We start from the raw sequence: 17444 nt of genomic DNA on the forward strand, positions 1-17444 counted from the left end.
ATCGCAGAATTTCATTTCTATAGGTTTGAATCATTGTTTCAAAAGATCTTGCTCTGGCAAGATATATACGAGTACTTTATTGTCCACAGTTAGAAATTTGTCTTCGATTTCACTGTCATAAAACACCAAATAAAAAATACAGACAAACAACAAAAGACAATAGGCTTCAGCCGTTAACCATCAGCAGCACTATGGTGGGGCTGGATGAGGCTCACCAAGAATTAAGATCCAGTTACACAAGAAAGTGCAAAATATGTGGTTCCAAGCTTGGAACTCCTCGAATGTCCAGTTGGTGAACTGTTGCTGCTGAGCTAACAGCTTGTCAGTCACAGTAGCTCTCAAAGCTTGGACAGTATGTGCTGTGTACTGGGCCGTGTGCTCCCCCGTGGCATTTTGTACTTAGGACTGTACGTCACTTCATTCAATTGAGAGTCACTGAAGGGGGAAAGTTCTCAGAGCAAGTGAACTTGCTGTCAGTTATACCGAGAGAGTCGGGATGTTAGCGGGCTGACAGCCAGTGGAGAGACTGGGGTGGTCAGTCTTTAATAAAGAACCCCCCCCCCCCCCCGCCCCCCGCAAGCCGTAAAGGAGCTTCTTCCAGAGCTTAAACTTCAGCTAGAGTTTTCTCAATAATAACTTTTTGAAGGGATTTCCCTGTGTTGTTCTTTCCCTGCTATTCTGATTAGGATTTTCCAGTCTGCGTTTAATGAGTTTTTCCAAAGTTTCTTCTTCTTCGTCTTTGCTTAAAGAAGGGATGACAGTGATTATTAGTGTGTAGTACTTTTGAAACACCAGGGGCCCGATGCATAGACAATGTGCACGCGCAAAAAACATGCACTTTTCCCACACACAGACACTATATAGGAAGGGAGAATGTGCGGTGAAACCAGGCGTACACGTAGTTTTAGCTGAGAAGATTGGCTCGAAGATGAGAGTCGGGAAACATTTAAGGTTGTTTGCCAAGTTCAGTCATGGTGTTATTATGTCTTCAGTCTTCACAGTGCTGTCAATCAAAGGCACATTTATAAACTTCATTTTAAATTATTCACGAGTGACAAATTTTGTAATTTTTTTATTTATCTCTGAGCCGTGACCGTCGTCTCTCGTCAAACGACCGTTTAATTCGATCATTAATTGTGAAGCACTTTGTAAATTCAGTTTCAACATGAGTGCTGTGAATGTGCCATCGCTGATGTTTAGTAATAATTATGGTTCCGATTTTACCGCAGGACTGTGCGTAATGCACCGGTGGAGAAACACGCCGCTGCGACCCAGTCAGTGAAACTTTGAATATGCAAAGAGAGTTTAAGTGTGTTTCTACATCCATTTATGGTGAACTGAGTGGAAATAAAACGTGTGCATGTGTGCCCTGCATCACAATGATAGAGATCTATAACACAGGAATGAGAATGTGTTTGTATTCTGGGAGCACCTTGGTAGCCGAGTGGCTCGCCTGTAGCTGAGCTCATGCCATGCAATGATCCTGGCCCTGAGACCAAACCGGGAGGCCGAGACCCCCGCTTTTCACATTCTTCTGCAGATGGGCTTTAGAACGCGAGGGGTTTATCTGCCCAAACAAATGACAGGGCAACTGAATCTAGTTGTTAAACAAATTGTAACGGCAAATAAATGGGGAGGTTTTGAAAAAGATACAAGAACCTTGAAAGTGCAACCATTTTAATGGCAATCATTTGGCCGATCATTGAGAGAGGGAGCAATTTCCTTGTTGTTAATATTAGCTTTAAGTTTATCCACCATATCCAAACAGTTCTATTTCAGTAAGAGTTCGGTGTTACTGGAAATCTTAAGGTCAAGATAATTAATATGGGTAGTAATTTCAGGAAAATAGGGCACATGTTACTCAATGACATGAACTCACATTTGTCCCGGTTAGTTGTGTACCCAGACAGTTGACCAAATGATTTTATATAATTCAGGAGGTTGGGAACTAAGACCACTGGGTCTGATAAACAGATCAATAAATCATCAGCATACAGATTAGCAAGGCTTTCCACATTACCGAGAATAATTGTGCTTCTTGACGTGAAAAATATTTGGAACCCATCAACTATCTGACGACAATTGAGCCTCTGGGAGCAAAGGCTAATATTTCGGCCTTTCAGTTGTAGCCAGTGGATATCTGGCCCAAGACTTCCTCTCTTCCAAGCCGGGTCATTGTTTACGTTCCGATTAGCAACTTGAGACGTGTCAATGAAGTTCAAGTTGAGAGACGGCATATCCATAAACAGATACATGGATATGAATGCATAGAAATATCAATAAATACATAAAAAACTAATGAAAAGACAAATTGATATCACACAGTAGCCTGTGGGTTCCATAATTGCATGACTTTTGCTCTCCACATGGACTGTTTACCTGCATGCAAACAAATAATTCTCAATGTGATTAGTAAATACTACTTGGACTGCAAACTCCAAATGCTTCTGCTACCCAAATCTTGTCCCTTTGCATACAGATTTTAAATTCATACACAGAATGTGCCCATAGAGATAAGGAGATACTAAATAAATGCTTATCTACAAATTTCCAAACGAACCTCCTGATCAGAGCCTCCCATTAGAAAGGTCTTCTATCAGACAAACCCAATCAATACACAGGATCATTGCAAACCTGCTTGGCAGACTCATCTGCCCTTTGCGAACTCATCTGTTAGCACATACCCATTAGACATATAATACACCATCCATCCTTCGATTCACCCGGTCCTCCGCGAATCCATCTATCTGCCCCTCGCTCGATAATCACCTGAATCATGGCCCTGGTACTGTTTCGGTGGCAGTTATGAGATCGATGATGCAATATTCTGGGTGTGCGTTTGTGTATGTGTGCGGCCTTCAATCATATTTATGCAACCATGTTTGTGTTTCTCTTGCTGGACATATGATGCAATTACTAACCTACTTACTAGCTCAGTCTGTCAGCTCCACCCCGAGGAGCAGTTTGCATAATGCATTTGAATTTGAGGTTTCGGGGCTTCCAGCAAATGTTTACAGAACTGGCTGCAAGCGCAGTCTGGCACCGATAACACATAAATTCTATCTGTAGAGTTTTTACGCCTCAAAGGCTTCTTTAGGGCGCCTCTCAACGAGGAGAGTCAGGTGTGAGCTAAGAATGAACAGGCATAGTTTTTCCCCCAGGTTGAGGTGTACTCAAAGACCCTCAACTTCACAGTGTCTCTCAAAAGCCAGTTATCATTAGGCCCACTGTGATTACTCGCCCGACTCGTGTCTAATGAATAAGAAAAAGGATTAGAGCTTCTCCCTCCTGGGAAAAGAAGATACAGTGCAGGGGCAAACTTTGGTCGGTTACTTGGCTGGTAATTAACTTGACTGCACCTTGTCCAGAACCACAACAGAATCTTCTCTCCTCAAATATTAGCCTCTCAAAACCGCAGAGTGTCAGGGAGTAAAGATTTGACATGCACGGCTGTTTGAAAACTCAACTCGAACAGACACATATACATGCAAGAAAATGTCCAATTTGTTTATTATAGGCAGATGAAATGTAGCTACATCAGCAGCATTTATATAGAGGCACTGACTGTATTTCATCCCTCGGCATTTTAATATCCTATGTAAAATGAAAGGGAGGTTTATGGCTCACTGGTCTTCTCAATGTACTGCTGCATAATGCATATAAAGTATATGGGAGAGTGTGATCCATATACAGCTGCTGCAGTATACTGTAAAGTGTTTTAAAGGTTTCCTGTTGTGTTCCATGCGTCTTCTTTAGAGGCCAAACAAATTGCTCCATCAGTGCTGCTCCCCTTTAATGAAAGCAGACGGTCAAGTGAATTTGAACTGAAATGTGGAAAGGGTTCATGTCTTCGGAACTATTGAACTATAAGAAATCAAGAAGCACATTAGTCTGTTAACTGTCTACACACCTGCAACCGTGTCATCAATTCCAATCAGTGGAGGTATCAGCACTATGCATCATTTGGAAGTGCACTTCCTTTCAGTATGAATGTGCACAACTTCCCGGCTCTCACTCCTCATAAGTGAAGGGTTTGAAAACATCACTCGCGTGTAGCTCTACTTAACGGACGCTTCTCCTTCAGAGCACAGCAGTTATGGGGTTTTTGAGACGGGTACCAATCTTAGAGCGTAAACATTCACACACTACCAATGTAGTGTCCGATATGGTGAATTAATAAATCATATTTAACATGATTATACATTATACAGTGCATTGTCAACCAATTATAGAGATGGACACTGTGAAAATAGAGAATAAAAATAACTGAATAGACTGTACTGCAGTAATGTACAGTATGTTCGTTATAAGCCAATTGCTGCCCATTTAAATAAAGAATAAAGAAAATAGATGAATGTATGATTTAACCGCTGATCATTTAGATAAAGAACCACATTATGGCACCATTTCTGTATCACCCTGCATGTTTTCTGCATTATAGGTTCTGTAAAAAAGTATTGATTTTGGAAAACATATGCCAATATCAATAGATACTGACAGGCCAATATTAAGAGGTGCTGGTCGGTTGAGTTTATTACCTCTGGACAAAGGATAGCTGTTTCCCCCTGTGTCCAGTCTTTATGCTATGCTAAGCTAAGCTAACAGTTTTGTGGCTGTAGCTGTACTGTATATTTACTGGACACACATAAAAGTACTGTTGATCCTCTCGTCTAATCCTTGGCAAGAAAGCGGATGAGCACATTTCCCAAAAAAAGTCAAAGACGAGTGCTCATGAATATTGTTTCTTTTATAATTGTATCTGCATTTAGCAACAATTGTTTTGCTGCTCCCTTTATAATCCCCTTTTGTCTTTTAATCCTGCTGCATTTCTGCTTTGTAAAGCACTTTAGGATAATGCTTGTTCTTTTTCATTGTCTACTCATTGTTTCTAATTGTTCCTTCTGAGAATGACACTAAAACGCTCACCTGTCTGTGTTCTGAATTTTCACTACCATTGTAAGCCAGCACTGTGACTGGGCATGACCGCCTTCAAGCATCAACAAAAGAAAACCCCATGAGTGCGATTTGGTCTTTCTCTGTGACCGCGCGCAGCACTTGAAAAAGATGTGTGGGTGTGAGAGTCTTTCTGTGCGAGACTCTGTATGATCTGCATGTGTTGACTGTGCCTCCCACCTCCTTCTGCTAAGCCGGAGCTGGAGGTGGCTATTTTAGTTGACCGGTGGCGTTCAGTGATCGACAGTCAGGATGGTTTCATGGAGCATGAAGGAAGTCTCATACTGAGCATTAAGGCTCTAGGTTTGACAAAAATAGAAAATGGAAGTCTTGTTCTACGATCCCAGGTGGGGGCCTGTTCACAAACCTCTGTTCTTGTCCCGAAATCTGAGAACATAAACATCTTCCTTGCTTCTATTTGGTAGATAATCATGGCCTTATTTAGAGAATATAAAAAGGAATGTTGCTATACGCCGTTTTCCCATATGAACTACGGACAATATCAGGAGAATCAGGTGCGGACACACAGTTTTCACCTACTGGAAGTACTATGTTTGGTTAAGGTGTGGGGTGGCGCCTGGGTAGAGCACGCAAGAGCCCGGACACGATGCGGATTACACCGTGGTTACATAGCCGCTTCCTTATTTGGTCACAAACAATCAAGTCTGTTGCCGTTCTTTGAATTTGTCTGATGATTTCGGCGTCGGCTCTTACGGACAGAAGTTCCTAAATCTCACCGTCTCTCCAGTTAGACATGTTTGTCGTCTTCTTTGTGTAAATCACCTTTCCTCTTCACTCTCTGATGTTTGTTTGCTTTCAGTTGTGTTCTCACATACAGCTCCTCTGGGTAATGTCGAGATAGTTTCAGGGATTTTAAATAGCTTATATTCGATAGTCATGCTCTAGTCTGGGGGCTATAAACAGGAGTGTTGCTATGGATTCAGTGCTGTGGGCTTCAATGTGAGCCCTGCTTTTTTATTCTATATTTTCGTACTTTTCTTACTTATCTTTGGCAAATTAGCGTTAAAAGTAGGCTAAATTTTCTGTTTGCAGTAATACCCATGGATGTATTTTCAACTATCTTTGGATTACTTTGATACTGAAGGAAACTTAAAAACTGATTCTAAGGGAAAGTGTTTTTGTGGATTTGTGAACATGCATTCACATTCTCATTGTCTGTGATTCGCATCACATCAGAGATAATGAGAATCTCTGAAAGTGTCTGTCACATTTGAAAGAGTTAAGACTTGGAGAAGGAGTACTATTTTTGATGCAAATTGCTGTTAACTTAAAAAGGGTTGTCAAATCAGCGAACTAAGCTACGATTTCAAACTTGCTGTTGTTTTTAGAAAATGACATGCACCTGTCTCTCTCATCTCATGCAGTATCGTTGCCTCACGTCTCCCCCTGGAGAGGTGTGTATCACTTTTAAAACCACTGCCAATAAACCCAGTGCTTTTGGTTTGATGTAGTATCCTTTCAGGTTTCATGTCAGCCTGGCAGCAATCATAAAAATTACCCTTCTCGCAAAGAGCTGAAATGCTTTTAATAATGCACAGCGGAGTCTTGCTACTCAAGGAGCATAAAAGGCCTTCAGACGTCTTTTTTTGTGACGATGATGTTCTCTTTGTTCTGGAGTATCCCTGCAACTCGGCTCCATTGTTCCGTTGGAGCAGGAATATGATAAAGCCGTTCCCTTGCCTCCGTCAGACTCCACATCAAACCCCTCGGCGAATATCTCACAGTCTTTTAATCTCCGTTGCATTTTGCCGTCGACAACATACACTAAATCTAAATTGTATAGCTTTTGATGACACAAACAAAGATTTCATCAATGATTTGCAGGAGAAAAGGCCGATCCCGGAGAGGATAAATTCCTATCAACCAAGCCGTAGAGCAGTCCACCACTCAAATACTTAATATGCTTCCCAAATTGAATTGCACCATGCTCACAGGAGTGTGCATAATGACTTCCTCCCTTGGATGGTAATGCAACGCTACGGGTTTAGACAGGATATGTTCATCTGTCGTGAAGGAACAATGGATGGGAATTAATATGTTGTTTCTTCTCGTAGGGACAGAGGATCAGTGTGGTGAATTTAATCCTGCGGGGACTACTGGTGATACGCAGTTGTAGTTTTATTATTGCCATTTGTCTCACACTGTCACTATGCACTGACTGAGCTTACTCCCCCTCTGCACATCAGACAATGCATATTCATACAGCACGTGCAAATACAACCTGACCTTAGACCATCTCTAAGAGAATTAGACCCTTGTGGAACCCTGTAGAGGAACAGTCCTTGAACCGTTGGGATAAAGCCTGCCACCTATCTCTGCTACCTATTTTTGCAACGGTATCAAAGCTGCATAGCTAGCATGGCTTAGCACCGCCCAAGACGATTGTGATTGGTTTAAAGAATTGCGAACAAGCCAGTGCACTTTTGGAATGTCAAAACATTTTAACTCGTGCAGCCAGACTTTTGACACTGCGCTGGTAATACAAGACTACAGAGGTTCTAGCACCATTGAGATTCAAGCGGAGATGGATTTTATCTTAAAAAATGTTTTGACTCTTGAGTGAGAATGTTGCCTTTTAGCCTGATTGGAATGGCATTGATAATGGAGGTGTATAGACTTTGTTTGACTAATGGATTTTACAGCACCAAAGGTGAACTGGGAGGTTCTTGTATTGTAAGGGTGTGTTCATTCTTGTTATTATCTTTGTAAGCAATTGCTGTATTTTGCTACATCCTGCAGGGGGTCAGCATTTTGTACTGTATCTTTTGAAAGGGGTTACTTTGTACATGTTTTCAATCATTTTGTAAAATTGCTCTCCTCATGCTGTTTTCATGCTGGGCACTGGTGAAGGTAAAAGAGTCGTCCCGATTTTGTTACCTTTGGACAGATCCAGGCTAGCTGCTCCGTCTACTTCCAGTGTTTACGCTAAGCTAGGATAAACACCACGTGGCTGTAGCTTTATATTTACCGGACAGACATGTAAGTGCTATTGATTTTCTTGTCTTACCCTTGGCAAGAAAGTGAATCAGCGTATTTTCCAATGCTGAGAAAGTGCTGAATAGACTAACAGACCAGCTCTTTAAAAGTCACCATGTCTTTTCTTTCCTGCAGGGATCTCTGTCAGCATCTCCACCTTTAGCCTTGTGGCCATTGCCATCGAGAGATACAGCGCCATCTGTAACCCGCTGAAGTCTCGCGCTTGGCAGACAAGATCCCATGCCTACCGAGTCATCACTGCCACCTGGATGGTGTCATTGCTAATCATGGTACCCTACCCAGTGTTCAGTGTCCTCAGGTCTTTCCCCAAGGCCAACGGTACTGTCGGCCACATGTGTAGACTGTACTGGCCCAGCAGGGAAGCTGAGCAGACCTGGTAAGTACTGGTGAGAAGACAGGCATGGTCATTTATCAGCTCATCAGCTAATCCTCTGATCTGATTTCAATGATAGAAGGCAAATCCATCTCTCTTTCCATTATGAATGGACGTACTCAGCACAGAAGATTTCATATGCATAACAATAACTTGGTGGACGTGCCTCCAGAACCTCAACAGGGATGAGTGAGGAAAAGTCAGTTAGTGAATTGAATACAATCTGCTTGGGTTTGGTTCCAAATATGTGGAGATACTGATTTACATGAAGTATAAATGTGTAATTTACATATGCATTATCCGGCAGGAAGTCGCTTTATTTTTTGAGCCATGCAATCAGACCACTTCCCACTGATTGCTCAGCTGGAAAAGAGAGACTGCATGCTGATTTGGTCATTTCGGTAATATAGCTCGGATTTCCTACACTGTTCATATGCAGTGTGAAAAGCCCTCTCTGCCTTCCAGTGTACCAGGTAATGATTAGAGAAGCACCGATACAGACACTAATATCGGATATCGAGCTTATTCTTTTTTTTCTTCTTTTAAACAGTTTTTTTTAAAGATGGCAGCTTTTCAAGCCTTTATGATTTAGGACAGGAAATGGTGTGAGAGGAAAGGAGGGGAGACATGCGACAGTCGCCTCTTTACATGGGGTAACTGCTCTAACCCCTCAGCCACCGGCCGCCCCATATATCGGGCTTATACTGACTCGAATAGCTGGATCTGATATCGGTAACAATAGGGCCAATCTAGTCAATTCTACTTATTTTTATTGTAGTTAATTAAATGATAGCGTCATGACCGAAAGAACAAGGTCGCGGGTACAAGCGGCCGAAATGGGTTTTCTCAGGAGGGGGGCTGGAGTCTCCCTTAGAGAGAGGGGGAGAAGTTCAGCCATCCGTGAGGAACTCGGAGTAGAGCCGCTGCTCCTTTGTGTTGAAAGGAGCCAGTTGAGGTGGTTCAGGATCATCTAGTAAGGATGCCCCCTGGGCACCTCCCTAGGGAGGACCAGGTGGAGAGATTATATCTCCACACTGGCCTGGGAACGCCTCGGGATCCCCCAGTTGGAGCTGGTTAATGTGGCCCGGGAAAGGGAAGTTTGGGGTCCCCTGCTAAAACTGCTGCCCCGAGACCTGATCCTAGATAAGTGGTTGAAGATGAGATGAGATGAGATGCTACTGTAGCTTTTGAGCTACTGACTGACAAAGGCAGCCAAAAATATGCAAGTGCTAGTAAGAAACAGTTCCCATTTCCTCTGCAGTGTGTTGTTTACTCCGCCTTGGCATTTGTTGTCATGGTTATGATATTTTCTGGTGCAACACAGCCTATAAGCTACGATTGCGTTTGGATTTTGGACTAAATAGAGCCTGCAGGATCAATTTCCATTATTATTTACATTTAAAAAGTCACCAAATTTAAAGTTTACACAAACGACAAATGTATTTAAAGTAATAATGTTGGTGTGACTGGACCTTTGGCGTATTCCCCCCTTTACTGTGTCTATCCAAGCAGAAATATGAGAAGGGTAAAGAGTCTAGCTAATGATGGAGAATTCTTGGCTGAACCCCTGAGCTAAAGCTGTAAGGTAGTTACAGAGGTGGAGTCTGAAAAATGAATGAAATCAATAGGTGGTAGAGTGTTTTTGGGATGAAAAAGGTGACCAGGCAGCTCCTGCTGAGGCATAATTGGAGACTGTATAAAATTGCTCAGTTTTTCTAGCATAGCAGGGGTCACACCAGAGAAAAATGGAGACTCAGAGACAGAGAGTAGGGACATCATTAAACAAAGAAACTGTAGATAACGTATCTTCCCTCAGTATTGGTGCTGCGAGGATATATCACAATTTTGCCATCATTTTAAATGAACACGTGTTTCTCTGCTCCTCACTGTACACTGAAATGGATGGAGGAGTAAAGTTTATGGAAAATGTCAGGAGAGAAAGGATTATTGCTGCTGCAGTCTGGATCGCTCGGCGTTTGGAAAATCATTCATCCATCTACATGCTCTCCAAAGACCAATGCATGCAGCTCTGTTGCTAAAAAAGCTAAGCAGCCAAGGACAAGATATGTTAGAGAATCCTGGGATATACTACTCAGGGATTTTCACAGATCTGTTCATAAACAACTTAAGGTCCTGCAGGATGGCGCTATTAAAATGAAGAAGGAGCTGAACAGGGCAAAACCTTGTACATCTCCCCACATGACAGCCTTTTGTGGTCGAACGCTCTCTTCTCTCTGACTGTCTTTCAAACTGTAAAGCTTCTCTGGGAGAGACGAGGCAGTGGGAGACCAGTTAATTAGTCTGCTCGGTGAGGAGGAGGAGGAGGAAGAGAGTCGAGGCTCAGATGTCAAAAGTCCAGATGTGTCACTAAGTATGCAGACCTTTCAAGTTTTAATTCACAGTTTCATCTTCAATCATCGTGAGTGTCTTTTAAATTACACCGAGGGTAGGGGATGAAACTCGGAATGAAAAAAGATAACACCTTTTCCATCTACCTCTCGCTCTATGAAAATGTCACCTTCTTTTGCACCTAATGATGCAGTGCATGGAGTTACTGAAGCATCCATTTTTTGTCGGAGATGATGAGCAAATTATTTCAGGACACATAAAAGAGCCATAAAGTGGGTAAAGGAAATTTAATGGTTTTTGTAATTATTCTCACAATTTTACGCAGGGATGGAGTTAACATTTAAAAAAATCATAGTGGCAGACGTACTCCGGAGGGATGAATAATGGTATTCACTGAGGCAAACCCAACTAAATAATAAAGACAATTTACTGGAGCGTAGGTTTGGTTTCAATGGGGAATGTGGCATAGGAATGGGAGACACAATTAAGAAAAGAAGATGTATATGGATATACACAATATTTAGTTTAGACCAAGTAATGTGATTTGACAAGAGGCATTCCACAAGGGCTGATCACTGGGTCTTTTAACTACATGAATCACTCCCCCTAAACACATTAAGGGCTGTTAGCCTATTTATCTTAGATCATAACAAACACTGCATGGCGAAGATGAACACAAATATTATTTGGGTTAAACTATGAATGGTCGTCAGAAGAGGATAAAGGGAAGGAAAGAAGTCTGGATACCTCAGTCCAGACCTTCAGGTGTGCTCATGTGACTGCGGTAAAGTATAGCATCAGCCAACATCAGCCACTAGACTCAATGAAAAATGAAGCTATAGCTAAGGCTAACGCTGTAAGGAAAACAACACAGGCTTCGAACTGCTAAGTCTGAGCTAAACATTGACACGCCACCAAAGCGACTGTCAACAAAAGACTCTTATTTCAGCCTTAAAATAAATGCACATGATACAGCTGGCATGCAGAAATGTGTAGACCTAGCTTGCGCAGGAAAATGTTCCAGTCCAGTTGCAGAAGTACTGAAGTATTGATCTGAGGATGGAACTAGAGTTTAAAACCCTCAGAGTTATGACAATTTATCCTGAGGGGAATATCAATGACTACATGTCGTGGTAATCCATTCGATAGTTATTTCCGTCTGGACCGGCTGACATTGTCATCCATATAGCTCCAACAACCAATAACAACTCTGCAAAGGTAGACTATCATCCAATTTCAATGTCTCCCCATCACAGGCTGAGTTTTGTTGTGTTTGTCGTGCAGAAATATGCAACACGTGCATTTCATCAACTTTGATGATTGATGTACACCAAGCGCACCTTTCCTGCTTGATAATCACAAAGCTTTCAGGTGCTGTGGGGATAAAGATGCACCGATCCAGTTTTTTCCGATCCAGTCAGACACTGATACCTGGGCTGAGCGTATCGGCCGATACCCGATACCGATCCCATCCTACTGTTGAATGAATGAACCGTATACCTTGCTATGTGAGTGAAGGCATCAGGCTTGATATAAACATTTAGCCTTGTTAAAAAAAAGATACATTTACTTAATATTATTTATTAATTAATAACAAAGTGTACATTGGCAGCAAAATAAATAAATAACACTTTCATGTAAAGTGCAAACCGATATTTTAAAATGTAATCTAAAATATAGCAGCTGCCTGAACCCCAACAAACAATGGCCTTACTAATTTGCTGTGTATGATGTTATTAAAATAGAAATGACTGGTTAATTAGTCAATATCGGAGCCGATCCGGCAGCACGTCATCCATTTGGGTTTCCCACTTGAGGCAAAACAAGCACAGATATGCACCATATTCTTTTGGTGTTCCCGCACTCCGACACGTTCACATCCTGACAGCTTTTGTCAGAGAGATTTTCCACAGTATCAAACAGCCAGCTGATGAGAGGCTTTGACTGAAGCCTCCTTTTTTAAGTTCAGAGGGTGGCCCAGGAACCATTAGAATATCACAGTGAATGAAACTTCCTCTCTGCTGCCGCTTTCATGTGCCGACTGATGTGCACCGCGGACATGGGTAGGATTAGGACGAATAAAAAGGGAGATGGTAAAGATTTATTATGATCAAAGTCACACCTGTAGCTTCTTCATCTCATTTATTCATGGGCTACTCTTTCTAGGTTCCCCTTTTAGTATAATTGCACGCCACATCCTTTCTGTAGAAGTTTTTCATTTGGTTTGCTGATGAAGAGTCTAGACTGGTGTAACCCGCTTCACTGCATATTTCAACAAAGCTTCACAGTTTTGCAGGTCTTAAATTGAATGCAGTAGGAATCTGCAATCAGATACTGACAGAGGCTTGTGGTCTTTGAATTTTACACACCGTTAAAACATTTTCCCGCTGTCAATGTTTTCTTTACTCAGTTCACTACTTTTTCTTAGAGGTGCCATCAATCTAGGCACTCAAGAGAGCCGTGATCAGAATTCTTTCTGTGCTGGAAAATGTTATGATCAGAAAACAGCCTGCAGCATCGTGAAATGTTTAGCTTTTGTCATGTCATGTGTCAAAATGTTTTTTCAGAAATGGCTTCTGGAAAAACATTAATTGTGTTGTTATATAGCGATGTGTACAGTATGTAATGTAACGTGTGATGTGCTGCTTCCTTGGGAGCTCCAGTTGTTACCATACATGTCAATATGCACTTTGTTACTGTGTAAACTGTCAATATGTCAATAAGACCGCTTGAGAAGGTCGCGTTGAAAGCGTTCCCGCAGTTAAACAGGATGGTTACTGTCTTGCAACAACCTAGTGTTATGAAGTGTCAGACATGCAGCTGCTAACTGGTCCAACTGGTTCAGCTTACTCTGCAAACTATGGAGACTTAATGTTTGGAAGATCGACATCATGTTTGAGTGCATTGTATTTTGATGGGTGGAAAATTTCATATATCTGGTTCTGTTGGATCCATTAAGATCTTTAAAGGTATCCAAAGGTTTTTTTTAAATTTATTATAAAGCAGGTTGAGGAACTATATAAATATTGTGAAAGTATCAAAAAAAATCAATTCAAGGAGAAATGCACACAGACCGTATTCAGAAACTGTGCCTTTAAACGAGCCGTCATGACTTCCATACAGTTGTGATGTCACAACTATACTATATCTTACATAGACTGTAGAAAGCGCTACTATAGTCACGTTACAGTCATTCCCAAGCTGCGATGACAGTGTCGAGAGCACAGATGCTGAAGATCCTGAAGCGCTGACCAATCACAGCAGACTGGGCTTTTTTCGTGAAGGGGCCTTAAAGGGACAGGCACTAAAACGTGTTTCAGACAGACAGTGTGAGAAAAATAATGTGTTTTTCATCATTAAACATGTAAACATGTTATTGTGGAATACCAAAATACAAGTATGAACCTGGAAATTAGCATAATATGGGACTATTTAAAAAACAAAAGCCCACCTTGTAGAAGGTATTTGCATATTAATTGGTATTTTTATGCAAAAGGCCTGCGTGGTAGAGAAAAAGAAGAAGAGCAAGAGTAGGGAAGGTTAAACCACAGGGTGCCGACGAGCTTGATCGCTTGCAGGGAGAAGCTGCAGAATTGGCCCGGGATGCTGCAGTACATTTTGCCAAACAGCACAGGTGATCGGAAGGGGTCTGTTGGAAGGGGTCAACCATCTGCAGGGCCGCTAGCACAGCTCCAACCCGTGCACAGCTTATGCCAGTAACCAGACAATCTGATGCATTCGGTTGGTTTTTGAGGACTGATCCTGTTCTTTTCCCCCTCTGTGTGTTGTTTTTCTCTTCCCACTCTGGCTGTTTTTTTCCAGGTATGTGCTGCTGCTGTTCACTCTGTTTTTCATCCCGGGGGTGGTGATGATTGTAGCGTACGGTCTGATCTCCAGAGAGCTCTTCCGAGGCATGCAGTTCGAGGTGGGCCAGAACAGAGAGACCACCGGTAAGATCCATCATCTGTTCATAGGGATTTAACTCTGTGTATGAAAACACCCCTTTCTGTTATAAAACCTATAAACCTATGAAGCTGCATTGTCTTTCTTTAGTGTTTGCGCTATGTTGTGCACTTTCTTATATAAACAAACCACCATTCTCAAACAGATATGCAGCATAACTGTAAGGGGAGATTTGTTTGTTTTGCCTCAAGCACAGAATGACATATTTAGTTGCTACCTACAGGTTCTGCACCTGTTACGTACAAAAATAGATGTTCTAATACCTACTCAACTGGTTTTCATGTGTGTTTGGAATGTTCCTCACATCTGGTATTGGCCATTAAAAAGGTACAGCGGAAATTTGGTCCGTTCAGGTGAATAAGTACTGCTGTTGTCACTGTGTGCATCTGGAACACCAGTTTCCATGGAGTCTTGGTTGAGTCATCAAGGTTAAGATGATCTGAAATAGCCTTTGGTAGCAACTGTTTCTTTTCAATTACTTTGCTGTTCTTCATGATGCAGTCTTGTGTCGCCTTAGTCCATCAAATGTAAACCTTCCGACCCTCCACAGGCCAGAAAAACGGTGTAGCAAGGGCTGTCCCAGGGTCCAATGATGACGATGATGGTTGCTACATCCAGGTGTCTAAAAAACCCTCCTCTGCTGTGGAGCTCCCCACCCTCTCGGCCTCGTCTGGTGCAACCCAGGCCAAAACTGAGCGTGCCCGCAGCAACACCTCAGAGGCCAAGCTGCAGGCCAAGAAGCGAGTCATCCGCATGCTGATGGTGATTGTGGCGCTCTTCTTCATCTGTTGGATGCCCCTGTACTCCGCCAACACCTGGAAAGCCTTTGACCTGAAGTCAGCCTCCAAAGCCCTCTCAGGAGCACCCATCTCCTTCATCCACCTGCTGTCCTACAGCTCGGCCTGCGTCAACCCCATCATTTACTGCTTCATGAACATGCGCTTCCGCAAGGCCCTGCTGTCCACCTTCGCCTGCTGCTGTCGCAACCGGCTCTGCCGCTCGTGGTGCAGGAGGAAGGAGGGAGACGACGGCATCACCGCCACCTCCATGGCCACCTCCATGTCCAAGTTCAGCTACACCACCGTCAGCACCACCGGCAACTGCTGAGCTTCGAGGAGAGCTGGGTGGTCTCACCAGTGGCGGTCGGGGCAGCGGTTACTGGATGAACTGTGTGTTTTTTCCATCTTCTGTTTTCCACTCTTCATCTTAATATGCTATGAGTCATGCACTTAGTAATAGCCCCGCCCTCGTTCATGAGGCCTTTTAAAAAGGTGCCCTTCAAATTCTGCGTGCATGGTTGCAGAATGTGATGCCGGGAAATCACAGTTTCAGTTTGGTGACAATTTTTTTTCCCTCTGTTTAATTGGCAGCATCCGCTTTGTTGCATCCTGAAGAGATCATCAAGTGCCTGTGCTCTTTGTGTGGCTTTGTGTGTTATGGTCGTTTGTTCACTGGCTGACAGACATTTTTGGTGAAAAACTCCATTCAAAATATGGATCGTGTACTTGTAAATACTGTACTGTCTTTATGTTCTTAATGTGCCAAAGGTGAATATTTGACAGGACCATACTGTTGAACAATGAGGACTCGTTACCTCAGTAATGAATCAGTATGGATTTCAGCTCCTCCTGTGTTTAATGTGGTGTCATCTTCATTCATTCAGGGCATCTATCTCTCTCTCTCTCTCTCTGTCTCTCTCTCAGCATTATTCTGTTGAAAGCTACAGAGGGAAACTTTGGATGGTTGGGTCTGCAATTTCTGAAACATTTGACCAGCAAGAAACTGTTTTTTTATATCAAAGTCAACAGTGGTACTCAAGCCTCTTGCTTAGCTGTTTCACTCTTATTGAGTTATAGTTCATCATTTCTTGTATGTACAGCATATTTTCGGCAAATATCCAAACACCTAATTTCATCAGTTCAGGAGATTCTGCCAGCTTCTTATTAATAAGAGGATGTTTTTGACCCTTTTGCAGCACCGGCCAGTGATTCAGGCTAATAAAGCAGGGGCATCGTTGTCGATAAACATATGAATACAGTAAATATGGCTTATTTTTTGGCATGCATAAGTAAGAAAGCCTGGTGTTTAAAGATTTTTTTTGTGTTGCTAAACCCTGCAGCATAGAAAAAGGGGATTAAAGAGGCTTGGTCATGGAACTTAACTCTCCTGCTGCCACTGCCTCAACTGTATGTTGAATACTGATGCAGACATTAACATCAGGATGTGAATTATTAGTGAAAGTGCAGGTAGTCCTTCCATGAAAGGCTGATTGCGCCCATTGCTCCAGTCTGCCCCTGCTACAAATGGCACAGAAAAGTGCTTTAGTCAAACTCACCTTTTCTGCTCAATTATCTCTGCTCTGTCTTTTATGTACTCTCTCTGCCTTCCGCTGCAGTGCTGCCAATTACTCTGAGCATTACCTAAGTACAAAGACCCCGTTTCCAGGCTCAGACTAACGAGGTGTTTCTCAGGGAACCACTCCTCTCCTGCAGTGCGGATCTCATGGCCCTCCCTTTGTAAAACGCACGCCAAAGGGCTGTGATGACGCACCATATCTCAGCCCGTCAATTCATTAATTATAGAAACTACAAGCTGAATTTAAATAGCCTCTTTCATTCAAAGAATGTAAACAACGTGCGCTACAACAAGGAGAAAAGTGTTGGGCAAAAACAAGTAAGAAGCAATGTTTATAACAGAAGTTATTGATTAGAATAAGAATGAAAGCACAACAGCAATTGAAAGAGAAAACTTTAAAACATTTTGTGAAGCTTATTCAGTTTCTTGCTGA

The 17444-nt window shown here is 42.4% G+C and overlaps 1 protein-coding gene across 1 annotated transcript in view; it reads left to right on the top strand.

Moving 5' to 3' along the window:
- The window catches only part of cckbra (cholecystokinin B receptor a), a 33257-nt gene extending 17379 nt beyond the window's left edge, over positions 1 to 15878 (top strand). The window contains exons 3-5 of the mRNA XM_083937665.1: positions 8086 to 8347; positions 14516 to 14643; positions 15207 to 15878. Of these exons, the coding sequence (XP_083793791.1) occupies positions 8086 to 8347; positions 14516 to 14643; positions 15207 to 15763 (947 nt within the window). The 3' untranslated portion in view covers positions 15764 to 15878. The remainder of the gene's footprint in view (positions 1 to 8085; positions 8348 to 14515; positions 14644 to 15206) is intronic.
- Positions 15879 to 17444: the final 1566 nt, after the last annotated feature.

Source organism: Echiichthys vipera, assembly GCF_963691815.1.
Source record: "Echiichthys vipera genome assembly, chromosome: 23".
In the NCBI taxonomy this organism is placed as follows: Eukaryota; Metazoa; Chordata; class Actinopteri; order Perciformes; family Trachinidae; genus Echiichthys; species Echiichthys vipera.